The 26757-nt window shown below is 37.3% G+C and overlaps 1 protein-coding gene across 1 annotated transcript in view; it reads right to left on the minus strand.

The window, feature by feature from the left end:
- The window catches only part of CFTR (CF transmembrane conductance regulator), a 157264-nt gene that overhangs the window by 38485 nt on the left and 92022 nt on the right, over positions 1 to 26757 (minus strand). Inside the window, exons 15-20 of the mRNA XM_081800915.1 lie at positions 21726 to 21763; positions 21019 to 21269; positions 19408 to 19487; positions 13146 to 13296; positions 12040 to 12267; positions 9323 to 9423 (exon numbers count right to left, since the gene is read on the minus strand). Of these exons, the coding sequence (XP_081657041.1) occupies positions 9323 to 9423; positions 12040 to 12267; positions 13146 to 13296; positions 19408 to 19487; positions 21019 to 21269; positions 21726 to 21763 (849 nt within the window). The remainder of the gene's footprint in view (positions 1 to 9322; positions 9424 to 12039; positions 12268 to 13145; positions 13297 to 19407; positions 19488 to 21018; positions 21270 to 21725; positions 21764 to 26757) is intronic.

The raw sequence follows: 26757 nt of genomic DNA on the forward strand, positions 1-26757 counted from the left end.
CCAGAGTGGTGCTAGAGGAAAGCCAAATCCCAATCCTTTGGTCCCTCAGGGTCTTCCATGTCTTGGGCATGGAGGAAGTTGAGAGAGAGCTCGTCAAAGAAGAGCTCACAATCAGGATCAGAAGAACAAAAATGCAGTCTTCCTGGACCATACACCTCTAGGTCAAAGAGCAACATCAGTGCCTCAGAGACAGCACAGACAAGGGGCAACCTAGGGCCAAACGCTACCTCCCCTCAGTGTGTTGGCATTCTGTAAACTCCATTCAGAAGTTAGAATTGCTTCTTGCACTCAGCAGCACATGTGTTCAAACAGAAAATAAATTCAACTATAGCAAAAGTAGAGTCATTTCTTATATCCTTGATTTCATTGCCGAAGATTCATGGCTGACCAGGGATGGACCCCAGTTTGGCGGAACCTAAAGCTTAAATAATTGAAGGGTCTCTTCTTATGTGAAAGCATCAAAATTATGCATTTATAATTAAGTATAGGGCCTCCGAAGGTGTCCATGCAAGAGAGAGGACCTGAAGCTGATAGGGTACTCCACAGGGCTTCATGTTAAGCCCATGTTGCCTATTATAGTAACCTTATTCAAAGCATTCCTTGTTCTATCCTCCCCATCTAGGGCTTAGCACCGAGCAGTCCCTTAATAAATCTTTGTTAAGGATGAGTGACTCCATTGTTCTACCTCATCTGCTGGAAGGTGAATGACAGCGCTGAGTCCCTCAGCAGGCAATCAAGTCTGCCACTGTACCTCTCAGCTTCTCAGTCTGGAAACAGACATTGCTATTTGGATTTGAAGGAAGTGGCAACATACCAAACTATTTTTAGTCTCATCTACCTGTTTTCAACTGAGCTTTTTATTTTCACTTACTCCTTTTTCTAATTTAGAATGTCTATTAACATTCTCAGGTGATACGTAAAAACCACCGTGCCACTGGATGGAAATTCAGATTTGGCAATTCTCAGAGTGACTGTAGACTGTGGACAAGCTGCATCTTCCTGCACAGTGAAGGGGTTTCCTGAGGAGGAATGAGGGGCAGCTCTACCTGGCCCCCTTACAGGAAAGTCTCAAAGTAGCTGTCACCAGCTTAGGTGAGAGCATTTGTCTTAGACTTTGAGAAATAAACGATGAAGGCAAAATGAGTCTTAGGCGTGAGATGCTCAACCTGCTCTTCATGTGAAGTGGAAAACCTGACATAATCTGTACAGACTTCTATGAAATTCAAGTTTAGCCAAAATGAGGTGTGATTTTTTACTTGAGAATCAGCTGCTTTAAATTTCTGGTTTTTAATGACGTATTGTATGGTGACTAACATAACATAATAAAATTAAATTAAAAAATAAATTTCTGGTTTTGCTAAAAAATAATATAATTAATTAATTAATTTCTGGTTTTGTTATTTAAATTTACTATGCTCCAAAAATTCTCCTGAGTCAATCTTTAACACTGAATCTTATTATCTTTATAATAACTTCTGAAGTTTCTAATCTAAGCATCAGGAGAACAAAGTCTTTAGGGAATATGATGGTCTTAAGAAAAAAAAAGCTCCACAGACTTATCTCAACCTTACTTTATAAGCAATATGTTCAGTGAAAAAAAAAAAAGTGATTTCTGATTTTCCTTTTCCCTCTCTGTTGACAATGAGGGAAGAAAAGGCTTATAGACCTTTTCTAGAGTTAGTCAGAAAGCCAGACTCCCCTCCTCCGCAAAAATATTTGCTCTATTTCCTTTTATCCTTTTGGTTGTGTAGAACACAGGGCATCAAAATTATGCATGACCATCTAAACTATATGCTTAATACCAGAAGAGCCATGATAATGGAAAATATATTTCATACGCCCGACATCTGGTGGGCAACACAGAGAATTCATAACTGGTTGTTATAGGGAGATTACAAGAAATAAATATGAAGACAATCATCTGCAAAATTGATACAGGGTGAAAAACTTCACACATTTTACAAGAGAAATTTTCAAACCATGAAGTATATAAAAGGAAGTTTTGAAACCATAGATCCTTCCTACTAGGTCCAAATGAAATGTTTTTCAGGACTCACTAACATGGACCTGCAACCCAAAGACACATTACAGTCATTGGCATAATCTTTAGGCCATGCACAGAGACTTGAGATAATGGTTATCATGAAAACAAATTCTCTGCCAAAAACATATTCCTGAAACTTTGGTCTATCTTTCTATGTCTATCACTTATGCTCCTAGGCATTTAAAAAGTCAGTCAAGGGCTGTATTGCTATAAATTATTAACAGAATAAGTGAGCTACTTACAGTGTACTATACACTCTAATTCTTTGTAAATTATTATAGCCTGCTATCTACACAAATTGTTTATTGCCAACCTGTGGCAAATCACATCGCAAATCAAGGTTACTTTTTCTGACTGCAAGAAGTAATAGAAATGGTGTTCTTAACATAAGAGAAAGAAAATCTATTACAGTTAATGACAAAAGGCATAACCTAAGAAACACAGAGTATCAAATACGTTGGTGCCTATTTTCAGTAATTAAGAACGTTAGTAATCATGGTACTAAGTGTGCCAACAGGCAGGAAAAACTCTCAAATTTACCCTTTAATTTGAAAAATCTCACATCACTTACTGAAACTACTACTCAAACTCTGATATTATTATTTTATAAAAGCAATTATTGTATTTTAAAAGCAATGACCAAAGGCCATCAGCAAGTGCTTGATGAATAAAATTGGGTCCATGCGGAATCCATTAAAAGTATTTCAAAGAAACTCTCAAGAAGAGGGGTCTAAAATATCATATCAAAATATTTTTTCAAGGTTTATACAATTTTAATAAGATTTTCTCTAAGCATCTTAATTTTGAAATATTTTAGCTTCCCCAAAGTACTGTTATTAAGTGTCATCCTTTATATGTACTGTAGATATATTAGTTAACATATAGGGCAAAATGATTTGCTGGTGGTCCATCAATTCCAAAGTAAATTTTATTCCATAGACCACAAAACTATGGCCCAATGGCCAAATCCAGCCACACCCAATTGTTCACATTAGCTTTGCCCTACAAAGGCTGAATTGAAGAGTTGCCATAGAGACCATATAGCTCACAAAGCTGAAAATAGTAACTATCTCACCCTTTATGGAAAATGTTTGCTGACCCCCTGCTATGACACATACAAAACATCAGAGCTAAAATGAATGTTAGAGATCATCTAATCCAGTGATTCACAAGTCAAGATACACATTAGAATCACCTGGAACACTTTTAAAAATACAGACATCATGCCCAGTCACCCTCCCCCTGACCAAGAGAACTGATTTAATTGATCTTACAGGACCCTGAGTAATCTATATTTTTGCAAAATTTCCTCATGTGCTGTTGAGGTTGAAAACATCTGATTTAATCCTTTCATTCTTGGTACAAATGAAAAAACCTAAACCCAGGAAGTTAAAGTGACAGGCACAAAGCTCAACAAATTTTCTAAATTTTCCAACACTCCAGCAATCCTTTATGGCTCTCATAAGCCTCTCCTACTAATTCAAGACTCTAGAACATCTCAATGGCACTTTCTCTGTTGGCTCTAGTAACACCTAATTCAGTTCTTTGTTCTGCTCTGACAAATGCAGTGGTAAATGACTTAATCCCTGGACTTTAGCCATCAGGGATGGTGGCAGATAGGTCTGATTCCTGTGGGTGTCTGTAATAATGCCTACATACATGCCAATCAAGATGGGAAATCTTTCATATGAAAAAGATTCAGAAGAGAATATCAGAGCTAACATAGACCTTAGAAAATTTCTAACCAAACTGTTACCTTTTACAAAGAGAGAAGTGAAGCCCTCAGGGGGATGATGACCTGCCTAAGGCCACACAACATCTTGGCAATAAAGCAAGAGTGGAATGCAGAGTAGAAAAGCCTGCAGGATAGAAAGAAAATCTTTGGATGAAAAGAAGTCTTGAGACAGATGTCATGAATGGAAAACATGCCACAAAGCCTCATGAGAACAGAAAAACAAAGAAAGATATGACTAAGAGACTACTGAAAGGGGAAAAAAACAGGATGACTGAATCCTCCCCTCAAATTCTTAGAGCAAAAACTGCTTTCAATACAAGAGAATTAGGCACCAGGAGCAAAGAAGAGAAGCCAGGTTCCCCTTTTCTCATTCTTTTGTTGGTCACCGTATCATCGGTCTCGCTTGATCTTTACTGGAATCCAAAATAAACACAGGCAATAAAAGGATAAAGGAGAAACAGAGGGAGTTTCTATTGACAGAAAACTCTTCTCAGATTGCATCACTCTTGCAAGAACTTTCTGGAGCCTCATAACTGGAATCTAATGTGAGCCCTGCAGATACTCGGTCTTCCCTGCTCATCCTGGTGGCTTCCTTCCTCTTGTCTTATTAGGAACACAGAGTACAACAGGCATGTCTTATCTGCTGAGGTAGTTAGAGAATTAAGGAAGCAGGATACTATTCACGTGCTCAGATCTTTCAGTTGTGCTCACTAAGTGGTAAACAGTCCTGAAAAATACATGAATTGTCCATTGCCTCATATTCAGACTTTGAGTGTAGGTAATCTACCAGTCACCAGATGGCTTGATATTGCTAAGTTTGAAACATCACCTCTGCACCCATTCTAACTCTTATTTATTTAATTTTCATTCATTCACAGAGGCAGAAATATAGGTATATACATTGCCTGTTTAAGATACATAATGCTTACGGAGCTAACAATAGGACAAAGAGAAGCTTTACATACTAAAAATGCAGGTATCTTGTGAATCCAAAAAAAATAAATTAGTAGAGAGATTTGTTAAGAATACAAAAAACTGGGGCGCCTGGGTGGCTCAGTTGTTTAAGCATCTGCCTTCAGCTCAGGTCATCATCTCAGGGCCCTGGGATCCAGCCCTGGTTTGGGCTCCCTACTCAGCGGGGAGTCTGCTTCTCCCTCTCCCTCGCCCCTCCCCTGACCTGAGCTCTCTCTCGCTCACTCTCTCGCTCTCAAATGAATAAATAAAATCTTAAAAAAAAAAAAAATTAAAATAATAGCTTTAGCAATAACAACTGTAATTCATATAGTACTTGAGGTATGGAGTTAAAAGGAATTAACACTTCTTTTTTCAACCCATCTACAGAATGGTATAAAATACACAAGTGAAGTAAATAGAAAGACATATACACAATTCATGTTAAAATGAAGAGTGAATTTGAAATAACAGTGTTTAAAACATCATGATATCAACTAAAATAATTGGAAATTCCCTATAATGGGGGTTTCCAGTGGGAATTATTAAATTTGACTCTCTGGTAATTTTACTATTTTTTAAATTTCTGGGGTGATTCACAACCTACTAAACTATATCATTCATAAGGTGACAATGTTCAGATGATTTTTATTCCAAACTTCTATATATAGCCAGACAAATGAGTAGGTAGAATAGAAGCTTTGTTCCCTTTTAATGGTCTCTTGATACCCCATGTGGTATTTTGAGGAGATTCTAGACAATAACTTAGGCCCCAAGATGTCAAGTTTACTGGAAGACATTCTTATCACTGTGCTTTCTAAACATAGAGAGGGGTCAAGTTGGTAGTGTATCTTCAGAGAGCAGGGGAATGGTCTAAACTAGAGATATGAATGAGTGATTGAGAGATGGTTTCTATAGCATGGAGTTAGATGCTAGTAACTAGAGAGAAGACAGATAGAAGAGGGCTGGAACATAGCTAATGTTCAGAGATCTGTAAGAAGAGGAGGGGCCAGCAGAGAGAACTAAGGAGGAACCTGAGAGGTAGCAGAGACAGGCGGGAGGCGCATCATGGTAGTGAGAGAAGAAAGTATCAAGGATTTGTCCCTGGCGTTAAGTACTGCTGAGAGGGTAAGGGAGACAAGGACATTGGCTCTGGCAAGATGTTAGTCACGAGTCATGGGGCTGATGCAAACAAAGTGAAGTAGGCTGTGGCAAGAATGGGAAGGAGGAAATGGAGACGGGCCCTCTTTCAAGAAGTTGTGCTATAAATAGATCAAAGACAAGAGATGCAAGTTAGACATCAAGGGAAGGTAGTTTTATGATGGGGACAGAGGTCCCACAAAGAGCAGTTAATTGCATATTACTGGTCTTTAAATAGGAACAAAGACACAGAGGGAAGGTAAGGCAGATGAAGAGAGGTGAAGTAGGCTGGTGCAATTGGTGGAGAGAAACAAGGAAATTCTTGCTAGTTGCATCTGGTTCTTTCTATGAAGTATGTAGCAAGATCATGGGCTGAGAGTGCAGGGGCTGGAATTACTGGTGCTCCCAAGAAAAGATAAGAAGTTGGGAAAGAACTATCTTAGGGAATATAATAAGGAATTTATTAGGAAAATGTAATCAAAGGGTTTTTGGTCAGCTTTGAGTGCTGATAACTGAGATGTGCAGTCAGTTACAAATACAAAGTGACATGAAGTAACAATGAGGAAGTGTTATCATTCAAATATTACCCTTACTGGTTGAAAGCTAATAAAAGCCAGGCACCTGGGTGTAAGGAACTGAGGAGCAGTAAAAGAAAAGTCATATTGCCATTTTTATAACTTCATAGTTCTCTTTATGTTTGATTCTTTGCTCATGTCTAAACTAGGCCAGAGAGGTAAATGAAATATACTTTCTAAGTCTAAAGATAGTTTTTTTTCCTGAGTAGCTCTGCACTGGAAAACTGGAAGTGTATATCAAAAAAAACACCCTCTTTACTGCATTTAAACTCAGATCTAAATTCAGTTAAGACTCAGTAATGTAACATGAGAACACAGTGAATTTTTCCTTCAGAGGTCACAGGACCTTCAGTGTTAACATTATATAGATGTGAAATTTGAGGGCACAGCTATCTCCCCTCCTACCCGCAACACACGCCAGGTGAAAATAAAGAGGTTACTATACAATTTTAGTCGGGGTATAGGTAAAAGCAGTATGATGGGAATTTATAACTAGATGAATGTCCACAAGGGTCCAGGAAAGACCGCTTATGCTATTTGGCAGGGAAATGAAAACTAACGTGATCACTTTGATATTCAAACAAAAGAACATGACTTTTTAAAATGAGAGCAAATCCAAATATTGCTACTTTTCATAGGCTGTATTATAACATAATAGTTCTTTGCAAAGATTCTTTTATGCCAGAAGATCAAAGACACAATGTCAAAGCACAGGGTTACGAAGCTCAGGATGCCCATGTGAAAAACTTAGAGAAGTCAACATACCTTAAAAAAACTATTTTTTTTTTACACTAAACTTTAATGGAGATTGGACATGCAGAATTGAAATGTACCAGACAACGGTTTCAACATCAAATGTATAGAGGTTGTTTCATAAACCAAGAAAATTAATACAGCAAAGGAACTGTGCAAATACAAGGTAAAGAGATATTTTTAGATAAAGAAGTGAAGTACATGAGGATTTTTATTGTAAAGGCAAAGTTGTAGAAAGTTTGAATAAAAAAATTAAATAAATGTAAGCAGAATACTGATTTACTCTTCTCCTGCTATTTTCCAACAGAAACATTTCTAAGTACATTTATGAGACCCAACCCCAAAAACGTTAAGAGTTAAGTGAGGAGATAAATGAAGCCACTGAAAAAGTTGGCCAACCTCCCAAAAAATAATGTTAAAGGAAAAGAGAGAAACCCTACTATAAATCATGTTAGGGTTAAATTACATTTCAATGAATTATTAAAATGCTTTGCTTAAATATTAGGACACATGGGCAGGAAGAGGGCATGAAAAGTTTCGTTTTTTCCCTACAGATATTATTTTATGATGATATTTGTTCTTTTTTAAAAAAAAGATTTTTATTTATTTATTTATTTGAGAGAGAGAGAGAGAGCATGCAAACAGTAGGAGGAGCAGGGAGAGTGACAAGCCCTCAGGGCGGAGCCCAACACAGGGCTCAATCTCTTGATCCTGAGATCATGACCTGAGTCAAAATCAAGAGCCTGCCACTTAACCGACTGAGCCACCCAGGCATCCCATGAGGATATCTGTTCTGATAGGAATTGGTTATAAAATTTTCACAGCTGAATGAACATGTGCATTCTGGGACGATGGGACTTATTAGGAGAATGGAGAAGGAACTTATGCAAAAAGTGTAAGGACAGTGTTATAAATACAGTCCTTCTCAACCTGGGTCTCTAGCCCTTCTGCAAACGCAGTAATGGATGACTGATTTTAAGTACACTATTCCAGGCAGACTAATCAAAGTTGATGATGAAGCTATTCTTGAAAATCATGTATTTTTTTAATGAAAAGTGGGAAATCTGTCTTTCTTCCTTTCATCTCTCCCTCTTGCTGCCATGGGATTTGTGCCCCTGACACAGTATTCACTCAGTTATATACTACTGCAGGCTCTGCATTCCAGAGAACCAAGACAAGAGGAACAACAAAACCAAAACATGGTCTTTGTACACACTAATAAAGTATATAAATGCGTGGGAATATTGATCCAAAAAAAAAAAAAAAAGAGAGAGAGAGAAAGCAAAAAGAAACACTCTAGGAATGAGAAAGGAGATATCACTAAAGACTGGAAATTTAAAAATTTTTTAAAAAAGGATACTATGAAAAGTGTAATGCTGATAAACTGGAAAATCCAAGATAGGAAAGGGTTTCTTAAACAAGATACCAAAACATAAAGGGAAAGATTAACTTCATTAAACTTAAAAGTTTCTTTTCATCAGAAGACACTATAAGTTAAGCCACTGACTAAAGAACCATGTTTAAAATATACAGAACTGACAACCCAGAATTCATAAACTCTCATGAATTAAGAAAAACCTCAGCCTACTAGAAAAATGGGCAATTGACAGAAACAAGCAATTAACAGAAGAGGACCCCATAAAGTCAATAAATATGTATTAAGCAGCCCTATTTGCTTAGTAATCACTTCACATCCATCTGATTGCCAAAATTAAAAGGTCTGACAACCTTAAGTATTGTTGAAGCTATGGACTGATGAGAATTCTTACCCTCTCTTGATGGGAGTATAAATTGATACAAGATATTTGAGAACAATTGGGCACCATCTGGTAAAGACAAATGTGAGTGAATTCTGTAACCCAGTAATGACACTCCTGTGTATCTGTCCTACAAAAATCCTCGGCAAAGATTTTTCACTGCAGCACTAAATCTTGACTGTGGCTTTCTACGTGGAGGAAGGAAGAGATATGGGTCTAATGAGAGACACATAGTAGCCTTCGAATTATTTGTGATGTTTTACTCCTTAAGCTGGGGGTTGGGTCTGTAGTTGTCCCTTATGTCATTACCCATGCTTTTTGGTTTGTCCAAATTTTTCATGAAGGTTAAAAAATAATAATTACTTACCAAGCTGTCCACATCTATGCTGGAGTTTACAGCCCATTGCAATGTACCCATGATATTCATGGCTAACGTTAGAATAATACCAAGTGTTCCTTGTCCTTCACCTACAGGTAGGAAAAAAGATATAAACAGGCTTTATGTTATTTCTCTCTTCTGTGAACCACTTTATGCTGCTCCTAGGGCATATGTCATGTTAAAGTTACATTCCAATTCTGTGCTAATTTGAACCACCTTTCATCTCGGTTCACCACAGTATCTACCACTAGTAATAATATCCTGCATATAGTTAAGTATTCAACTGATGTTTTTAATTAAAGAGTGACTATTAGAAAAGAGTTGCCCTTTAAAAAAAAAAAAAGCTTCAGATATTGAAGGGGCTGGTGGTGTGGGGTAAATACCATGGTCATCTCTTCTACTACTCCTCTGTAAGTAATAATACCTTCAAAGACTACAATGGGCAATGCAAAAACTTCTGTGTCTCGATGAACTCCTCCCCAAAGAAGTCAAGAGCAGGAGAAAGGTGTGTTTGAGCAGCATCCATTAGATGTTCAGATATGTCTCCTGCCTTTGTGAGGAGGACTTTCTCACTAATCAGATGCTTTGGGGGAGAAAGTGGACTTAGGGTTTCACGAGGAAGTCTAAACTCATGGGTCTGCCATTGAGAAAGGGAGAAAACTGCCTTTTATGTTTAAAAAAAAAAAATGACTAGTTCGCCCAGGATGAACAATACTTAAGTGTTTAATTAGAATAAATAGTTTTCAGGGCTGGAGGGGACCACTAATTTATGGCCATAAAAATTTTCTAACAGGAAAGTTCTTAAAACTTTAGGTTATCAAGTCTCTGTTGAGAGTCAGTCCTGGCAACTGTAATGCAGGATAAGATTGCCACTGGGTTCCAAAATTGGGGGAAGTAATTTGTCCTATTCTTATTGATTGAAATTTTTTCTTCCACATTTCCTCTGACAGAAGACAAACCATACACAGTAGGCATGTGCTTTTCATACTAAACTGTTTATTCTAAATAGGTAAGATCTATCAGATTTATTCATACTAAACTGTTTATTCTAAATAGGTAAGATTTGTCAGTATATTACTCATTCTGAAGGTTAAGATGAAAGATAAAATCTTAATAATAACAATAATAAAGAAGATTTATGGGTATTTACTAGGGACCAGGCACTATATTGTTTTGCACAAATTATCACATTTAATACTCACTACAAACTATAGGATAGGTACTATTATTATATATACTTACAATATGGGGAAAATGAGGGCCTTAGAGAAGCTAATTAACATGTACAAGTTACCATGGCTGAAGACCAAGAGAGGCAGGATTGGTATTCATCGTGTGGCAAAACATTCACTCTGGCTGAGAATCAGATTTGACCAACAGGTCCTGAACTAAAGTGATCTGTCAATGCTTTGACTACCAGCCCTAGTATATCAGGATTCAATCAGATCCTTAACCACTATTTTATAGCACATGACACACTGTGAACAAATCTTTGTTCATTCAGCCCTCTTCGATCCTGTTTCAAATAACTTAAAGGAAAAAATTTTTAATTCTGAACCTAATGAGAAACTTGACTGTACTGCTAAGGATTTAGTTCATTTGCCCGCTCACTTATATTCATCGCAGAGTCCTTTCCCACCACACGAGCTGAGAGAACAATGAATGTGGGGACCCCACTTCCCTTGAAGCAGCCAAGGTGAGCCTGTTTTCTGTTCTCTCCAGTACTCTGTAACTGGACAGAGGAACGCTTCTGTTAACTCAAGGGTTCACCTGGAAAACCAGTCTTCAGAGAGAGAGAGAAATGCAGCAAGCAGCCACAGAGGATTGCACACAGGCAGCATCCGACCTCCAGAGATGAGAAGAGCTGAGTCTCACTCCACACACACACCTCCTCCATTCCCTCTGGAGACCCAGCGTGCCTCCCACCCTGGCCTCCACGGGACCCTCCTGTGACCAGAGCCTGTGTTCTTTCTGTTGGAGCAGGATTCTATTCCTAACAACCAAACGATCCCTCGGCTTTGGCAAGTGCTCTGAATCCGTGCCCACTGTCACATGTGTAAGCTATTTCAACACTTCTATCTCAGTAATTCAGCTTCTTAACTTCGAAGAACTCCTTTGTCCATATAGATTTTCATTATACTTACAGTGAAAGGTTTTGTGGTTTTCAGCCAAAGACCTTAAAATTCAGGACACTTCTATCTTAAGAATATGGTACTTCTATCTAAGTTATTTCACTTCTATGGTAGTTTTTTCATTGTGGAAAATTCACAGTAGGATAATGAATTGCACAACTGGTGGTAAAAAGAAACAAATTTACCAGGGAGGGGGATTTTGTGTGTCTATGTGTATAAACAGGGCTGTTTCTTTCCCCCGTCTCAGAGAGCTCTTAAATAAATGAAATCTGTAATTTTTGATGCCAGGATTCTTTACCAATATGAGAATCAAAAGATGATTTTTCTCTTTCAATCACAGATTTGTTATCTGACACAATCCGTGTCTGTTTTTCAAACCGTAAAGCTAAGATAATACAGCTCTCGTTCAAAGAAATCATTTGTTCCACAATAAATGAATTTTTAGATTAATAAACTCTCCCTGAAATCTATTTAAAGATATCTAAAATGTACAACCAATAAAAATGTAGCATTTTGGGGTTGACAAAGTTTTAAATTAAATGGTCAGTTAGATAGTTAACAAGTTCATGTTACCTGTTGTTAAAACGGAAATGAAGGTAACAGCAATGAAGAATACGACAAAGATAATTTCCATTCTCATTTGGAACCAGCGCAGAGTGGACAAGTACAAGAACCAGTTGGCAGTATGTAAGTTCAGAGCCTTGTGAAACAAAGTTTCGAAGTAAGGCTGACGTCCAAAGGCCCGAAGTGTCCATAGTCCTTTTAAGCTTGTAACAAGATGAGTGAAAATTGGACTCCTGCCTGCGAAATATTCCCGTAGAAAACAATGCAAATGATGTAACGACATAATGCAAATTCTCACTAATAGGTACCTGAAAAAGATTAGCTTAAGAAAGAGTGATCATACACCAAATGTCATTGGTTAGAGGTTTTTCATCCTGGTGCCGTACTTTGAATAGATGCCATCTGTTATTTTTTTAACGAATTAGACTCCTTTGTTACTTGGCCACCATGGATCGGAACTTATTATAAAATCAATGCCATGTCTTATTCATATTTCTTGGCTACCACTGGGCGCTTTTTTCCCTAGCTAATCCTAAATTAATCACCACTGAGAGAAAATGTTTTAAGACAATTTATTTAAGTTTATGTGACTTCATTTAGATAATAACCTTCAATAGAAACACCCTGGATATTTAACCCTGAAAATACACGGGCAGCAAAGCTGTTACTGAAAAATGTGCTTCCCAAACAGCTCAAGCAGTGCTCGGGGGCACACAGAAAGGTAGCCCCCAAGAGAAAAGGAAAGGTATCTGAAAAGTTTTATCCAGCATTGTTTGGGAACCTAGACAAACCTTTAGTAATAGTAGCACTATCATTTTAAAATTTAATTTATATAATTATGTATATTATGTATGAATATCCTATACTCCAACCCTCATAAGACCATACACTTGTTTTAAAACCAAAATGAAGTCCCGTGGTCATTTACAAACACAGTCTACGTGCGCTTTGTAATTTACTCTGCTCTTTTGCGTACACGTTCTTAAAAGCCATTGTTACATAATGCAAGAGTTTAAAAGTAGGGGAATAAATGGGAAAAGTAGGTGAAAGATCGAGACACACAAATAGCCTTTGTGGTTGTTTTCCACGGGAGCGCTGTAGGTGCAGCCTCATACCTTCAGATTCCAGTTGCTTGAGTTGCTGGGAGGTGTGGAGGAAGTAAGCCCTCAGTAAAATGAAAGCTGCTATCACCGGCACTGTCGCTAGGAGGATGTAGGGTTGCAAAGCCGAGACTACTACCACAGCTCCAATCACAATTAGTAACAACTGCGGGATCGGAGAAAACACTTGGGTGAGTAAATGTTTTCATGTTGCAAAGCGCACAAGGTATGACAGAGATGTCTTTTTAAAGAAGCTCTTCACACTCTGTTCCATTCTTCACGAGGGGCAGCTATCTGGTAGGAAGGCAGCCACGTGAACGTAATGTTTTTCATAAGTTCTATCAAAATTCAAAAAATTGGTCAGGTTGCTTAGAATAACATTGTGAAGCTTTGAAAACATGGTGTTCTTGAATCTCAGGATATTCTCATTTCCCATATGCCTTAAAATGCTGTACAATAAATAATCATAGATGAATATGATTTTATTTTCTAGCCTGGCCTTCTTTTAAAATAATGATTTTTTAATTTTGAAATAATTTGGCATAAATGTGAAATTTTAAGATTGATTTTGTTCAGACAATTTCTGAAAATTGGGCATTCATCTGGGCGCTTTTTGAGTCAGAAAGATCTGGTTTAAGTGAAGACTTGGTCGGGGCGCCTGGGTGGCTCAGTTGGTTAAGCAACTGCCTTCGGCTCAGGTCATGATCCTGGAGTCCCTGGATCGAGTCCCTGGATCGAGTCCCGCATCGGGCTCCCTGCTCAGCAGGGAGTCTGCTTCTCCCTCTGACCCTCCCCCCTCTCATGTGCTCTCTCTCATTCTCTCTCTCTCAAATAAATAAAATAAAAAAAAATCTTTAAAAAAAAAAAAAGACTTGGTCAATTAGGCAAGCTACTTAATTTTTCCAAACACAGTTGACTCATGTTTAAGATTTTTAAAAATTATATTTAATACATTTTACTCCCCTCCCCAACGCTTCTATTCCCACTCCTCAAAATAATTGGAGATGACCTAAAGGCTCAAAAAAAGATTTTGGGGATATGGCTGATTTATTTTTATTTCCATCTTACATGTTGTCAAAATGAACTTTGTGCTTTAGTCTAGCCGCCCATCAGAGATATCTTTTCACATTATCCACTAAAACACTGGAGCCCTTGAGAGTCTTAGAAACAAGCTAACCATACTGGTGTTCTTTGAAATCAAGCAAAAGTCTTATATTCTCATGTTTCCACATGACACTAAATCCATACACTTTAAAAGGAAAAAAGTCATGGGGCGCCTGGGTGGCTCCAGTCATTAAGCATCTGCCTTCGGCTCAGGCCATGATCCCAGGGTCCTGGGATCGAGCCCCGCATCGGGCTCCCTGCTCTGCGGGAAGCCTGCTTCTCCCTCTCTCGCTCCCCCTGCTTGTGTTCCCTCTCTCGCTGTGTCTCTCTCTGTCAAACAAATATATAAAATCTTTAAAAAATAATAAAAAATAAAATAAAAAGGTCTGCTAACAGTTGCTCCACAATAACCCATTTCAATAAAGTATAAAGTAATGTCACAACAAGAGTGAAAAATAAACTAGAATATTCATATGATAATCAGTGAGCCAGTTCTCTACCAATTTCCATGGGTGACACATGCATTTTTCCAGCAGATGCAGTGAAGTGCAGAACATTTTGTTAGATGTCAGTGGGGATAGGGGTAGCTAAGAGCTGCATAAAACTCCTTTGAGTGGACTGTTATTTTCATCTAAAACTTCAGATGATGATCTCTCAATGACACCTTTCTAGGGGGAAAATGCCTCTGTGTCTCTAATCAATTCTGCCATGCCAGCCCCTCACTCATCAACAAATACTCAGATAAGTCTTTACTGTGCCAGACACTGGACCAAGTACACACGATGACTCAATAATCTAAGGACAGTCTTCCCTATTCCATTCTTTTTTTTAAAAAGATTTTATTTATTTATTTATTTGAGAGAAAGAGAGAGAGAGAAAGAGAGAGAGCACAAGCGGGTGGAGGGGCAGAAGGACAGGGAGAAGCAGGCTCCCCGCGGAGCAGGGAGCCCGACGCGGGACTCGCTCCCGGGAGTCTGGGATCATGACCTGAGCCGAAGGCAGACGCCTAACCGACTGAGCCACCCAGGCGCCCCTTCCCTATTCCATTCTTGCCCTATGACTGCCATCGATACAATGAGAAAGACCCAAAGGCCCTACTTACTTGTGTTACTGACAAGATTTCATCAATGGCAAACCAGTTTTTTAACCAAAGACATTTATTTCCCAGAAATAGGATCTTTGGGGGGTGGGGAGAAAAATTAAGTTCCAAGCATGATTAACTAGGGAATATGATTTAATTAAAATGGACCATCACATTAAACACCAGTATGTCTGAAAGACAAAGGCTCTTGCACTGGCACCATAGAAATATTCAGCTACTCCATTAGGATCGGGATCTTTTATTTGCTGTTGACAGTTGTAAACAGCACTGTGTTCATTTGGCTTATGCTATTTTTACCATATAATTCCAATTTGGTCCTGTTGGATTATAACATTAGTTACAGAAAGTGATCATTTTTTTTTTCATGATTGCTGATATGCTAGAGATTCTTAGGAATAAAAATGCAACTATATTACAATAGAATAGGTAGAATTGGGTAATCAGAATACCCAAGATCTCACACTGGGTTAGAGAAGAATGTGAAAGGTGGGTACAACTGGAAATTATGAAACACTCACAAGATAAATTTCCAGCAATTAGAATCATCCAGAACATAGCTCAAACTGAGAAATAAGAGACAAAGAAGTCCAAGTATTGAGAAAAATAATTCTGTTTGTTCCATAAGAGGCCATCTATAGGCACTGAGGTCAGAAGTTAATAATTTAGCACTGTGGGCTAAACTAAAAGCACCGCTTTAATAAATTTGATATTCTCATTACAAAAGAAAACTTAAATTCTGTTCTAGTTTTTAATTCACATTGGATAAGAACCAAGTCATTTCAGATCAGGAGCATTCGTGAGGGCATCACAAAATAAAAAGAAGGAATTCAAGACAAGATGAAAATATCAGCACAGAATTCTAACTCCTAATCATCCTTACCCAAATCCTAAACTTCTTCAGGAAAAAAAAAAAAAATTCAACAGACTGTAAAGCCTGCAAGGCACCATCCATTCATGGTCCCAGAAGTAGGCAGCACATTTTCACACACTGAAAGCAGCTCAGAAACATTCCTGTCGCTGAAGGGCACTTAGCGTTGCTGGGAAGCTGGAGCAGATGAGAAGAGTGAAGGATCACTCTGAAATCTACAGTAAGTTAATGAATGAATAGATAGATAGATACATAAATAAATACCTATTTAAAACAATGAAATGAATACCAGGTTTGGAATTTAATTCGTAAGTGAATTTTTAAGTAAGGGATTAATGGGATTAATAGAATGAATGGGGCGGGGAAAGATGTGAAGGACACAGAGGAAATCAAAGTAGTAGGGCTCAGTGTGGAATCATGTATTAGGATAAGAGAGAAGAAATCAAAAAGACCTAAGGGTTGTGAGGCTGAAAAGAGAAGATTTTGGTATTTTAAAATACATCGGCTTCTATTTAATGAAAAAAAAGAATCATTCACCCAAACGTGGAGATACGTAGGATGCCAAGACATGGTTTTTCTCTGTCTCACAAAAATATCTGGCCTAAAATGACTTGTTTCTTATCTACTCTGAATTCAAAACTAGGACAGGATTTAAGGTTTCTATGTGTAACGAGAATATCAACTATGTTAAACCACTGCCTTTAGTTTTGCACGCAGTGCTAAATTATTAGTTTCTGACCTCAGTGCCTAAGGATGGCCTGAGCAAATGTGTCATATATGGGCCATTTCCAGTATGCCAATCTGAGGCACAGAACTTGAGTCCTGAAAGTGACCATCATCAGATTTATCTACCTTATTTCACGGGTTAGAAAGAGAATCCAGATCTTCCATGTCCATTATACAGTGTGCCGATCCAGAAAGCAAATTTGCTAGAACGTTATTAAATGTTAGGAAAAAGAGTAAATAGAAGTTAATTTTTAAAGGAAATTTACAGGTATGCCTTATTCCGTGCAAACATATGTTCCTGTAATGCTGTGACTGGAATAAATTTCTTTAATGTGAACATAATTAAGTATAACCAGAGAAGCTCATAATCTAGAGGAGTTTTTTATAAAAACTGTGAGGAATGACTTTTATTTTTATTTTTTTTTAAGATTTTATTTATTTGACAGAGAGAGAGAGTAGGGGGAGCAGCAGAGGGAGAGGAAGAAGCAGGCTCCCTACTGAGCAGAGAGCCCGACATGGGGCTCGATCCCAGGACCCCAGGATCACGACCTGAGCCAAAGGCAGAGGCTTAACCGACTGAGCCACCCGGGTGCCCCGAATGACTGATTTTTTTTTTTTAAAGATTTTATTTATTTATTTGAGACAGAGAGAATGAGAGAGAGAGAGCACATGAGAGGGGGGGAGGGTCAGAGGGAGAAGCAGGCTCCCCGCCGAGCAGGGAGCCCGATGCGGGACTCGATCCTGGGACTCCAGGATCATGACCTGAGCCGAAGGCAGTCGCCCAACCAACTGAGCCACCCAGGCGCCCCCCGAATGACTGATTTTTAAATAAAATCGAAACTAATTGGATTTTTACTGCCATTTGATTATCATATATTATGCTTCCTTAATGTGAGGCCCTCTTATAAATAAAATAGGGAAATTAAATAAATAAAAGAGCCCTGCCTAATTACTTGTGAAACCACAACTAATGAACTGCAACAACATTAGAAGTTGAACAGAAACTAGTCACATTGCTATAAGAGAAAGAATTTGAGAGCCATCACATGTGTCTAAAAAGGGTTAATTCATAAAATAGAGATTTAAAAAATATTTCTCCCACAGGATTTCTGAAGCGAGCTTCACATTGATTCAGACAATAGTAAAGTACAAAAGTAAAAAAAAAAAAAAAAAAATTCTCAAGGGCCAACATTTGTGAATCCTTTTGCAATCCTGTCAAGATGTCCATGTTCCAGGTTGTACCTAACCAGTCAGTTAGTCAGTTACACTCCTAGAACGAGGAACAAATAAACTGCATTTAAAGAAAGACACGGGACATGGTCCTTCAAATGCATGACCCCAAAGCATCGGTTAAAGAATTCCAGCAGCAATTGCTGAGTTATATCTCTAAATAGAGCAACTGAAGGAAATCCAAAATGCTATAGTTCACATGGAACAGTTAATGCGTTTAATTGTGCCAATCATTTCAGATGAGGCAAACTGACAATCTGGTTTTTCTGCACCTGCCAATGTCAGTTGTGTATACACACAAATGTGGTAGCCCTTATTTTGTGTTACAGGTCCTCTCAAATAAAGTATTATTATGGGGAACGGGGTGGGGGGGAGGTAGAGAATGATTCATGACTCATCCTAAGATGGGCTGCAATGTTCCAATTGTTTCTCCAAGGAGATCACAGAGACTGTGGCATTTGCTCGATCTAAGCCGTACAGGAAGCTGTTTTCAAGCCCAGTCCAATAGCCAAGATCATTAACTCACAACACTCCTTAAGTCCTGCCCCTCATGGAGTCCTAATGTGCATCCCTTAGGTCACTTTCATCTCCATCTCCTCCTTTTCTTCTCATTCTCACCTCCAGTCAATCACCACACCCCAGGGATACATGCTCGGAGCCAGGCTGCCCTGGTAGCTTCAGCTCTGTCACCCAGGGGCAGTCCTCACTAGTCCTGGATTTTTCTTTCCCCTCTCATCTGCTTGAAAATGTACCTGTACTTCTGTTGCTGTATTATGGTCCTTACTGTGAGGATGCTGGCTAGCTAATCTGGGCCAATGTGTTCCTGGATAAGATTGGTTGAAACTGTAGCCCATCAAGGAATAGCTCTTCATTTTTAACATCGGCCCTTTGGAGGTAGGGGACTTCCATCAAACAGTAATGCCAATGTCAAAAATGTCATACTTTGTGAACAGTGATTTGGGGAAAGATGGTCTATTATATCTTTTAAACCATTCCCAAGTACACAGCTATTACATCTAAATGAGGAATTGCCTTACATTTGGATCAGGTAAACAGTTCTGACTTACCCCTGAATTTACTAAATTTATGCCTATTTTGAAGACTTTTGATATTGACAAAATTCACACAATAGATAGGACTTCCACTCTCAAAAGAAAAATAAGCAAAACTTAATTTACCTCTTTTTCTAATTATTTTTAAAAGTATGATAAATGTAAAGACACTTAATAATCCTTATTTTTACAAACCTGGATGAAGTCAAATATGGTAAGGGGCAGAAGATCATCCAAAATTGCTATATCTTTGGAGAATCTATTAAGAATTCCACCTATAATATAAAGAAGATACGTTTCTCAAAAAACAGTAATCTTGAAGAGACATATCAATATTTGATCAATTTGGATCACAGCAGAAGCTTTCAGAACTCAAATAAGAATTAGCATGTAGTAAGACAAATAAGGACTTAGAAAAGTTTAGTGTTGTACAGAGATTCTAAGCAACTGTGCTCAAGTTATGTTCTCCTACTTTTAAACCTTCATAAAATGCAGATTGCTCTAAGATTCATCCTGCTACTACCATCTCACACTTGCAAGCTTGAATTTAATGATAATTTACTGGATATGCTATCATCATTCCCTTACATCTGTATTCCATAACGTATGGCTCTCCCTCTCCTCTGACTTCTATACCTTTCTGACATACCTTTGCAGAACCCATGGCTACTCTTAATTTCTGCCTGCCTGTTATGTGGACCTTCTTTGCCATGTTCTCTCTTTCCGCCCTCTTTACTGGCAATCTAAGCTTCAGCCTGTCTTCTGAATTCCAGACTCATATTTATAAGTCTGATAATGTTTTCCTCCAGTGAAAAAAGTTATATATGGAGTGTTTACTATGTGCCAGGCATAATGCCAGGCACTGAGATAACAGGTGAATAAGCCTTGCTCCTTGCCCTTAAGGAATTCATTGTCTAGGGGCAGTTAAAGACACAATTAGATAAAACATAATACAGTACAAACAAAGTGATATTGAATCTTATCATTCAACCCCCCATTAACTGCATGATAAAGTCCAAAATTCTTAGTTTAATATTTAATGCTACCCCAAAGAAGTTCCCCATAATCTCTCATAATTACCTTTTTTGGTGGGAACATTCAAGTTTTACTCTCTTAGTAAATTTCAATTATATAATATAGTGTTTTCAATTACAGTCACCATGTTATACCTTAGTTCCTCAGACCTTATTATCTTAAAGGGCAAGTGTTTGCCCTTTTACCAACCTCTACAGTAGTGTAAAAATACTTTAAAAATATATTTGGGATTTATTACTCCACTTACACACACAGACACACACACACACACACACAAAGAAAACAAAACCTTAGAACAAATTTATTTGATCATCTTTGAGCAGTTATATGAAACTAGATTATTCCACCCCATCAAAGACTTCATTAGTAAGAGAATTTTATATTTTCCTTGGTCATTAGTAAGAGAATTTTCTATTTTCCTTGGTCACTTCAAGTCTTCTTTTTTAAATAATACTGTATATTGGCAACAAGATGGCTAAAAAGGGGTAGACCAAATATCTGAATGGAGAAGGACAACTCACCCAGAGGGCCTATTTCTGTTGCTACACTCCCATCAGCAACATGGTGTAACAAACTAAGCTATTCTAGTTAGCTAAGACAGAAACATGAGGGGCAGCAATGTCTGACAGCCTACAGCATCTAAGAACTGTGCATGTCAGTCAGAAGGAAATGCCTCCATCAAAAGCCAACGCTGCTGCTAGAAAACCAACAAAATCGTAGCACCTTTTGATTGTGGATCAGCAGTATCACTTTGTATACTTGGTCAAATACCTGCTTTCAACGTGTTGAGGGTTGACATAGGTGCTTGAAGAACAGCAAATAACATTTTGTGGTGTAAAATTTTCGACACTGTGATTAGAGTGTGCACCAGTGGTAAACCTCTGAGGAGTCCCAGAGCAAACAAAGTGTCAGCTACTCCCACATAAATATAAAAAACATAATATCCGCTGGTATTGGTAAAAATCACTGCATAACTGCTATTTATGCTCTGAGTACTATTCCCTTTGTCTTGAGAAGCTGTGCTGCAAAGCAAAAAGAAATCGTTATTTGGCAACCAAACTTTCCCATTCAATTTCCAATACATGTAGACAAAACTGAACTTGAGTCTGAAGATAACATATTTCATTAGCATGAGTTATGCCTTTGATCTCAAGGACTTAACTATTGCAATGAAGTAGAGTATATTTGTTCACCATCAAAACGGATAAAATTGACGGTCACTAAGCAGTCAGAGAAAATACTAAATGTAAAATGCTCTTTTCAATATTTTTATTGCATTTTATGGAAACTAAACACTTTAGGAACTGGCAAACAGCTGCAGAAACTACCCACGCTCACAATTTAAAACAAAAGAACTTAATTTTCCATTTCTATAATACTTTGGGGAAATGAAGCACCATGGATATTATAATATTTAATAAGACCCATATAATCAATAGAAACAAAATATAGTCTACAATAGGACATGGAATACTCACCTTTTAAGTATCCACAACACAACCAAAGAAGCAGCCACCTGGAATAAAACAATACACATCTGATTTTTTTCAACATCTCTACCTATTCCTCCCATACCCACTTCTAATGCCACCACAACCAAGGGCAAAGTACACAGTTTCATTTTCCTTTGCTTTGCTTTCCTGGGTCCAGCAGCTGCAATAATTGTTCTAAAAACCATTATTTGTGGTGAGAACATGTTAATAGAATTCAAATTTTACTGTATTAAATACTTTGCCATTTCTCTCCATCATTCAACAGGAACTATTCATGGAACCTCGCAGAAGAGCTAAGATTACAGTTAAATGTTTTAAATAATAAACTTTGTTTCTTATGAAGAAATTAATATCAGCCTATTGGCAGATAATTAATTTAGTTAGTTGTCACAAATAATTTCATTTATTGCAATGGATGAGGGACTAATTTCCTATGAAACCAATTAATTATTGGAAAAGATATTAATACTTGTGAAAATTAGTTAAAAGTCTCAACAGTGCAACCAAAATATTTAAAGAACTTATAAAACTCAACACCACCAAAACAAATAGTCCAATTTAAAAATGGGCAGAAAAAAAAATTTTTTTTTAATTAAAAAAAATAAAAATGGGCAGAAGACATGAACAGGCATACAGATGGCCAACAGACACATGAAAAGATGCTCATCATCACTTCTCATCAGGGAACTATAAATCAAAACCACAATAAGATATTACCTCACACCTGTCAGAATGGCTAAAATCAAAAACACAAGAAACAACAGGTTTTGGCAAGAATGTGGAAAAAACGGAACCTTCCTGCAGTGTTGGGTAGAATGCAAATTAGTGCAGCCAATGTGGGAAACAGTATGGAGGTTCCTGAAAAAGTTAAAAATAGAACTACCCTACGATCCAACAATTGCACTACTGGGTATTTACCCAAAGGATACAAAAACACTGATTCAAAGGGATACATGCACCCATATGTTTATAGCAGCATGATATATAATGGCCAAGATATGGAAGCAGCCCAAGCATCCACCAATTGATGAATGGATAAAGAAGATGTGATACACACACACACACACACACACACACACAGTGGAATACAATTTAGCCATAAAAAAGAATGAAATCTTGCCATTTGCAATGACATGGATAGAGCTACAGAGTATAATGCTAAGCGAAGTAAGTCAGAAAAAAACAAATAGCATATGATTTCACTCATTTGTGGAATTTAAGAAACAAAACAAATAAGCAAAGGAGAAAAAAAAAGAGAGAAACAAACCAAGAAACAGACTCTTAACTACAGAGAACAAACTGATGGTTACCAGAGGAGAGGTGGGTGTGGGGATGGGTGAAATAGAGGATGGGGATTAAGGAGGGCACTTGTGATGAGCACTGGGTGATTAAAATAAAAACTTAAAAATAAATAAATTAAAATTAGAAAAAGATTATTCATCCCCCAAAAAGTCTCAACAGTACAAAAATTCAGTTTATTATAAATTCATTTTGTTATAAAGACAAAACATACACTTCAGGTTAAAACCTACACTTACTAGTACTATTCAGGCTTTCTCAAGGTGGACGCTTCTGTCTAAGGGATATTCTCTACCCTAACTGAAAAAATAAAATTTTTTAACCACTGCTATATTTTTAGTTCCTTCAATATTTAAGAGATCTGCACTCAGTTCTATTTCAATTTGGTATTCTACTCTCCTAAACCCCGTGGAGAGACAATCTTGTGTTAATGCCATCACAATTGTAATACTAGAAATGACTATTATTATACAATTCTCCCAAAACTAACTTTACCAAAGGATCTAATAGAAAAAACAAGAAACTGTGAGTAAAATAATTTGAAAATTAACACAGCATAAAAATTAATAGAGAAGAAACCAATATGCCTGGTATAAGAAATCTCTAAGTGTTCTTTCACACTCAGTTAAAGTAACAGTACTATATAAACACGCATAAGGAACATTTGGCATTAACTAAGAAATTACATTATGAAGTTCTGTATTTTAAAGAGATGTATAAGTTGTAGTTAAATGCACATATCAGGAGTACAATGATGAAAAATCTAATGTCATCATTCTTACTTTCCTACTTTTTTTATTGTACACATAGCCTCCATGCACTGTATTAGCAAAGAAGAAGAAAAAAAACAATTCCTGTTTCCTTGAAATTTAAGAGAATTCAAATTGACAAGAAATAAGGCAATAGTCTGGCTGTTTCAAAAGCCTGTGTTCCAGTATAAATGCTTTCCTATTTCCTAAGCCTGATAAAAATCACTCAAGAACCTAGATAAGGGTATACTTCTAAGTCACTCTTGGGTTATTATAGTCCCCCTTTGTTCCAATTAAAGGAGTGTCAATATTGCTGGCATTACCAACATTCTCGGGATAAGAATAAATCTCAGAAACAAATATTTTATAATATTTACTAACGAACAATAACCAAAGCAGTTTTCCAAAGAACGGGTCTAGTCAACGTAATACAAAGTTATTTCCTGGCTTTTGTGAATAGAGACCACTAGCAGGTAGAGACACAGAACTGCCAGCCCAAACTACTTTTGTTGACTGGAACAAAAACACTTCCAAGGACTTGCTATAATGATATTAGTACAAATATTTGGGGCATATAGGAACAACTGATTAAGCAAGTTCTATCATTTCATTTCAAAATGTTTCGAAGTTGTAAAGTTCCTGCGGTTTATGATAGAGTGAGAGTCCTGGGTCATTAAAAGGGAAAAGCAAAAGGCCTTTATTTTTATTTTATTTTTTTAGGGTTTTAAACTTCAATCCATATCACCTAGAAAACGGTACAGTCTAAATCAGCCCTGTCAAAAATAAATTTCTACAATAATAAAAATATTCTATATCTGCATTGTTCAATATTGTTGTCACTTTTCACAGGGGACACTTGATCACTGGAAATGTGGCTACTATGTGTGACTGAGGAACTGAATTTTAAATTTGATTTTATTTTACTTAGTTTCATTTAATTTATATGGTCATATATTGCTGGTGGCTACTGTATTAGACAGTACATGCATAGATAATAATAATTATAGGGGTATAGACAATATTACATATTCATGTAATAATTTGATGATTACATCTCTGCAACCAAAATCTGATGATGGCATCTCTAAGGACAGCTCCATGAATGACAAAGATGATGATTTATGAACTGTGCAAATGACCCCAAGATGAAAAAGAAGTAGCCAGTATTGGGGCGCCTGGGTGGCTCAGTTGGTTGAGCATCTGATGTTGATTTCGGCTCAGGTCATGATCTCAGGGGCGTGGGATCGAGCCTGCCTTGGGCTCTGTGCTCAGTGGGAAGTCAGCTTGAGATTCCCTCTCTCCCTCCCCAACTCTCTCTGAAATAAATAAATAAATCTTTAAAAAAAAAAAACAGATTTGGAAAAGCAGATAACATCTCATGTAATGTAGGGTATAGTTAAAGAATCCAAACCAATTTATTCTACAAGTTTCTATATACACAGAATTCAGAGCTACCTCTTAAGTCACATAATCAGATCTGTATGTAAATGAATATCTATTAAAATACAACTGTTATTTTGAGTTTTCACCAAAGGAGCACAGTATCGTAAGTGTTCTGTTAACATTATAAACATAAGTGCATTAGTGCATTCTACCCACAAGTTCTGTTTTGTTCACTATACACATGGCACACACCATATACACAGAATTGTGCCTGTCACATTGAAAGAAATATGTGTTGAATGAGTAAACATAGACCCATGGTAAGTAAAGCTGCATTGAAAGGATGATTATTAATCAGTTACAACAGAAGTATTATGGAAGTATAGTACATATCTATTTTACTAGTAATATAAAGCTACCCAGAGCTTCCTTCTTAACAAAGAGAAGATAAATCATAAAAGAATAGGATACAGCAGGACTCTGACACATCTCTTAAAAATTACAGAATGAAAATACTAAACTTAGGATCTTGAGATACTCCAGTCAACAATACCCTCTGGTTGTTGTAAGAAGAAGCAGGAAACTGTCTCCTACTCTTCTTTGCATTTCTTCTATACCTACTCCGGGATGTACTGCCAAGCAGAAGCACTAGAAAGCCCAACATTATAGAAATTTTATAGCCTTGGGGCCACCTGGGTGGCTCAGTTGGTTAAGTGGCTGCCTACCGCTCAGGTCATGATCCCAGGGTCCTGGGATCGAACACCATGTCGGGCTCCCTGCTCATCGGGCAGTCTGCTTCTCCCTCTCCCTCTGCCCCTCCCCATCCCTCCTTTCATGCTCTCTCTCTCTCTGCTTCTCTTTCTCAAGTAAATAAATAAAATCTTTAAAAAATAAAGAAATTTTATAGCCTATACCCTTGGTGCTGATATCGAAGAACTTATAGAAAATATTGCTTTGCAGTAGAAAAAATCGTACAAATATATAAAGGTAGACTGACTCCCTTATCAAAATAACACATTAATGATATGTGGTAACATTTCATGCTTTGAAGAAATAAGAAAGGGAAGCGTACGGAACCTACTCTATAAAATCATAACATCTAAACTGAAGTATGGTGCCTATGAAAACTAAAAATGGATAAATTACTGTCATCAAGGAAGAAGTGTATCTTAACCTCTCTTCAGGCTTTCTGATCATGATGAGTATGAGGCTCTAAACAAGGTTTAAAAGAACTAAGTTATCTTCTGGGGTGAGTACCTGCACCATGATGCATACTGATGAGATATGTCAATCGTAATGAGAAAGGGGCACACTGGTATCAAGAAAGAAGCTTAATCTAAAAGAAAAACTGTAAATTTTGATTCAAAGAAGGTGACAGAATTGTGAACATCAGTGTTTAGCTATATAACTGTGCACATCATTAAGACAATTGCTATCTGTCTACTATCACCAAGGTTTATTACTCAAAATTTTGATAGTTTATTGGCAATGCCCCTAGGATACTGGCCAAAAAGGCTAATCATAGTATATCACTTCTTGCCTAGAAAATGGCATTATCAATGTGTTTTGTCCATTAAAAAGACATT

Source organism: Leptonychotes weddellii, chromosome 12, assembly GCF_054177405.1.
Source record: "Leptonychotes weddellii isolate Sample4059 chromosome 12, ASM5417740v2, whole genome shotgun sequence".
NCBI lineage: Eukaryota > Metazoa > Chordata > Mammalia > Carnivora > Phocidae > Leptonychotes > Leptonychotes weddellii.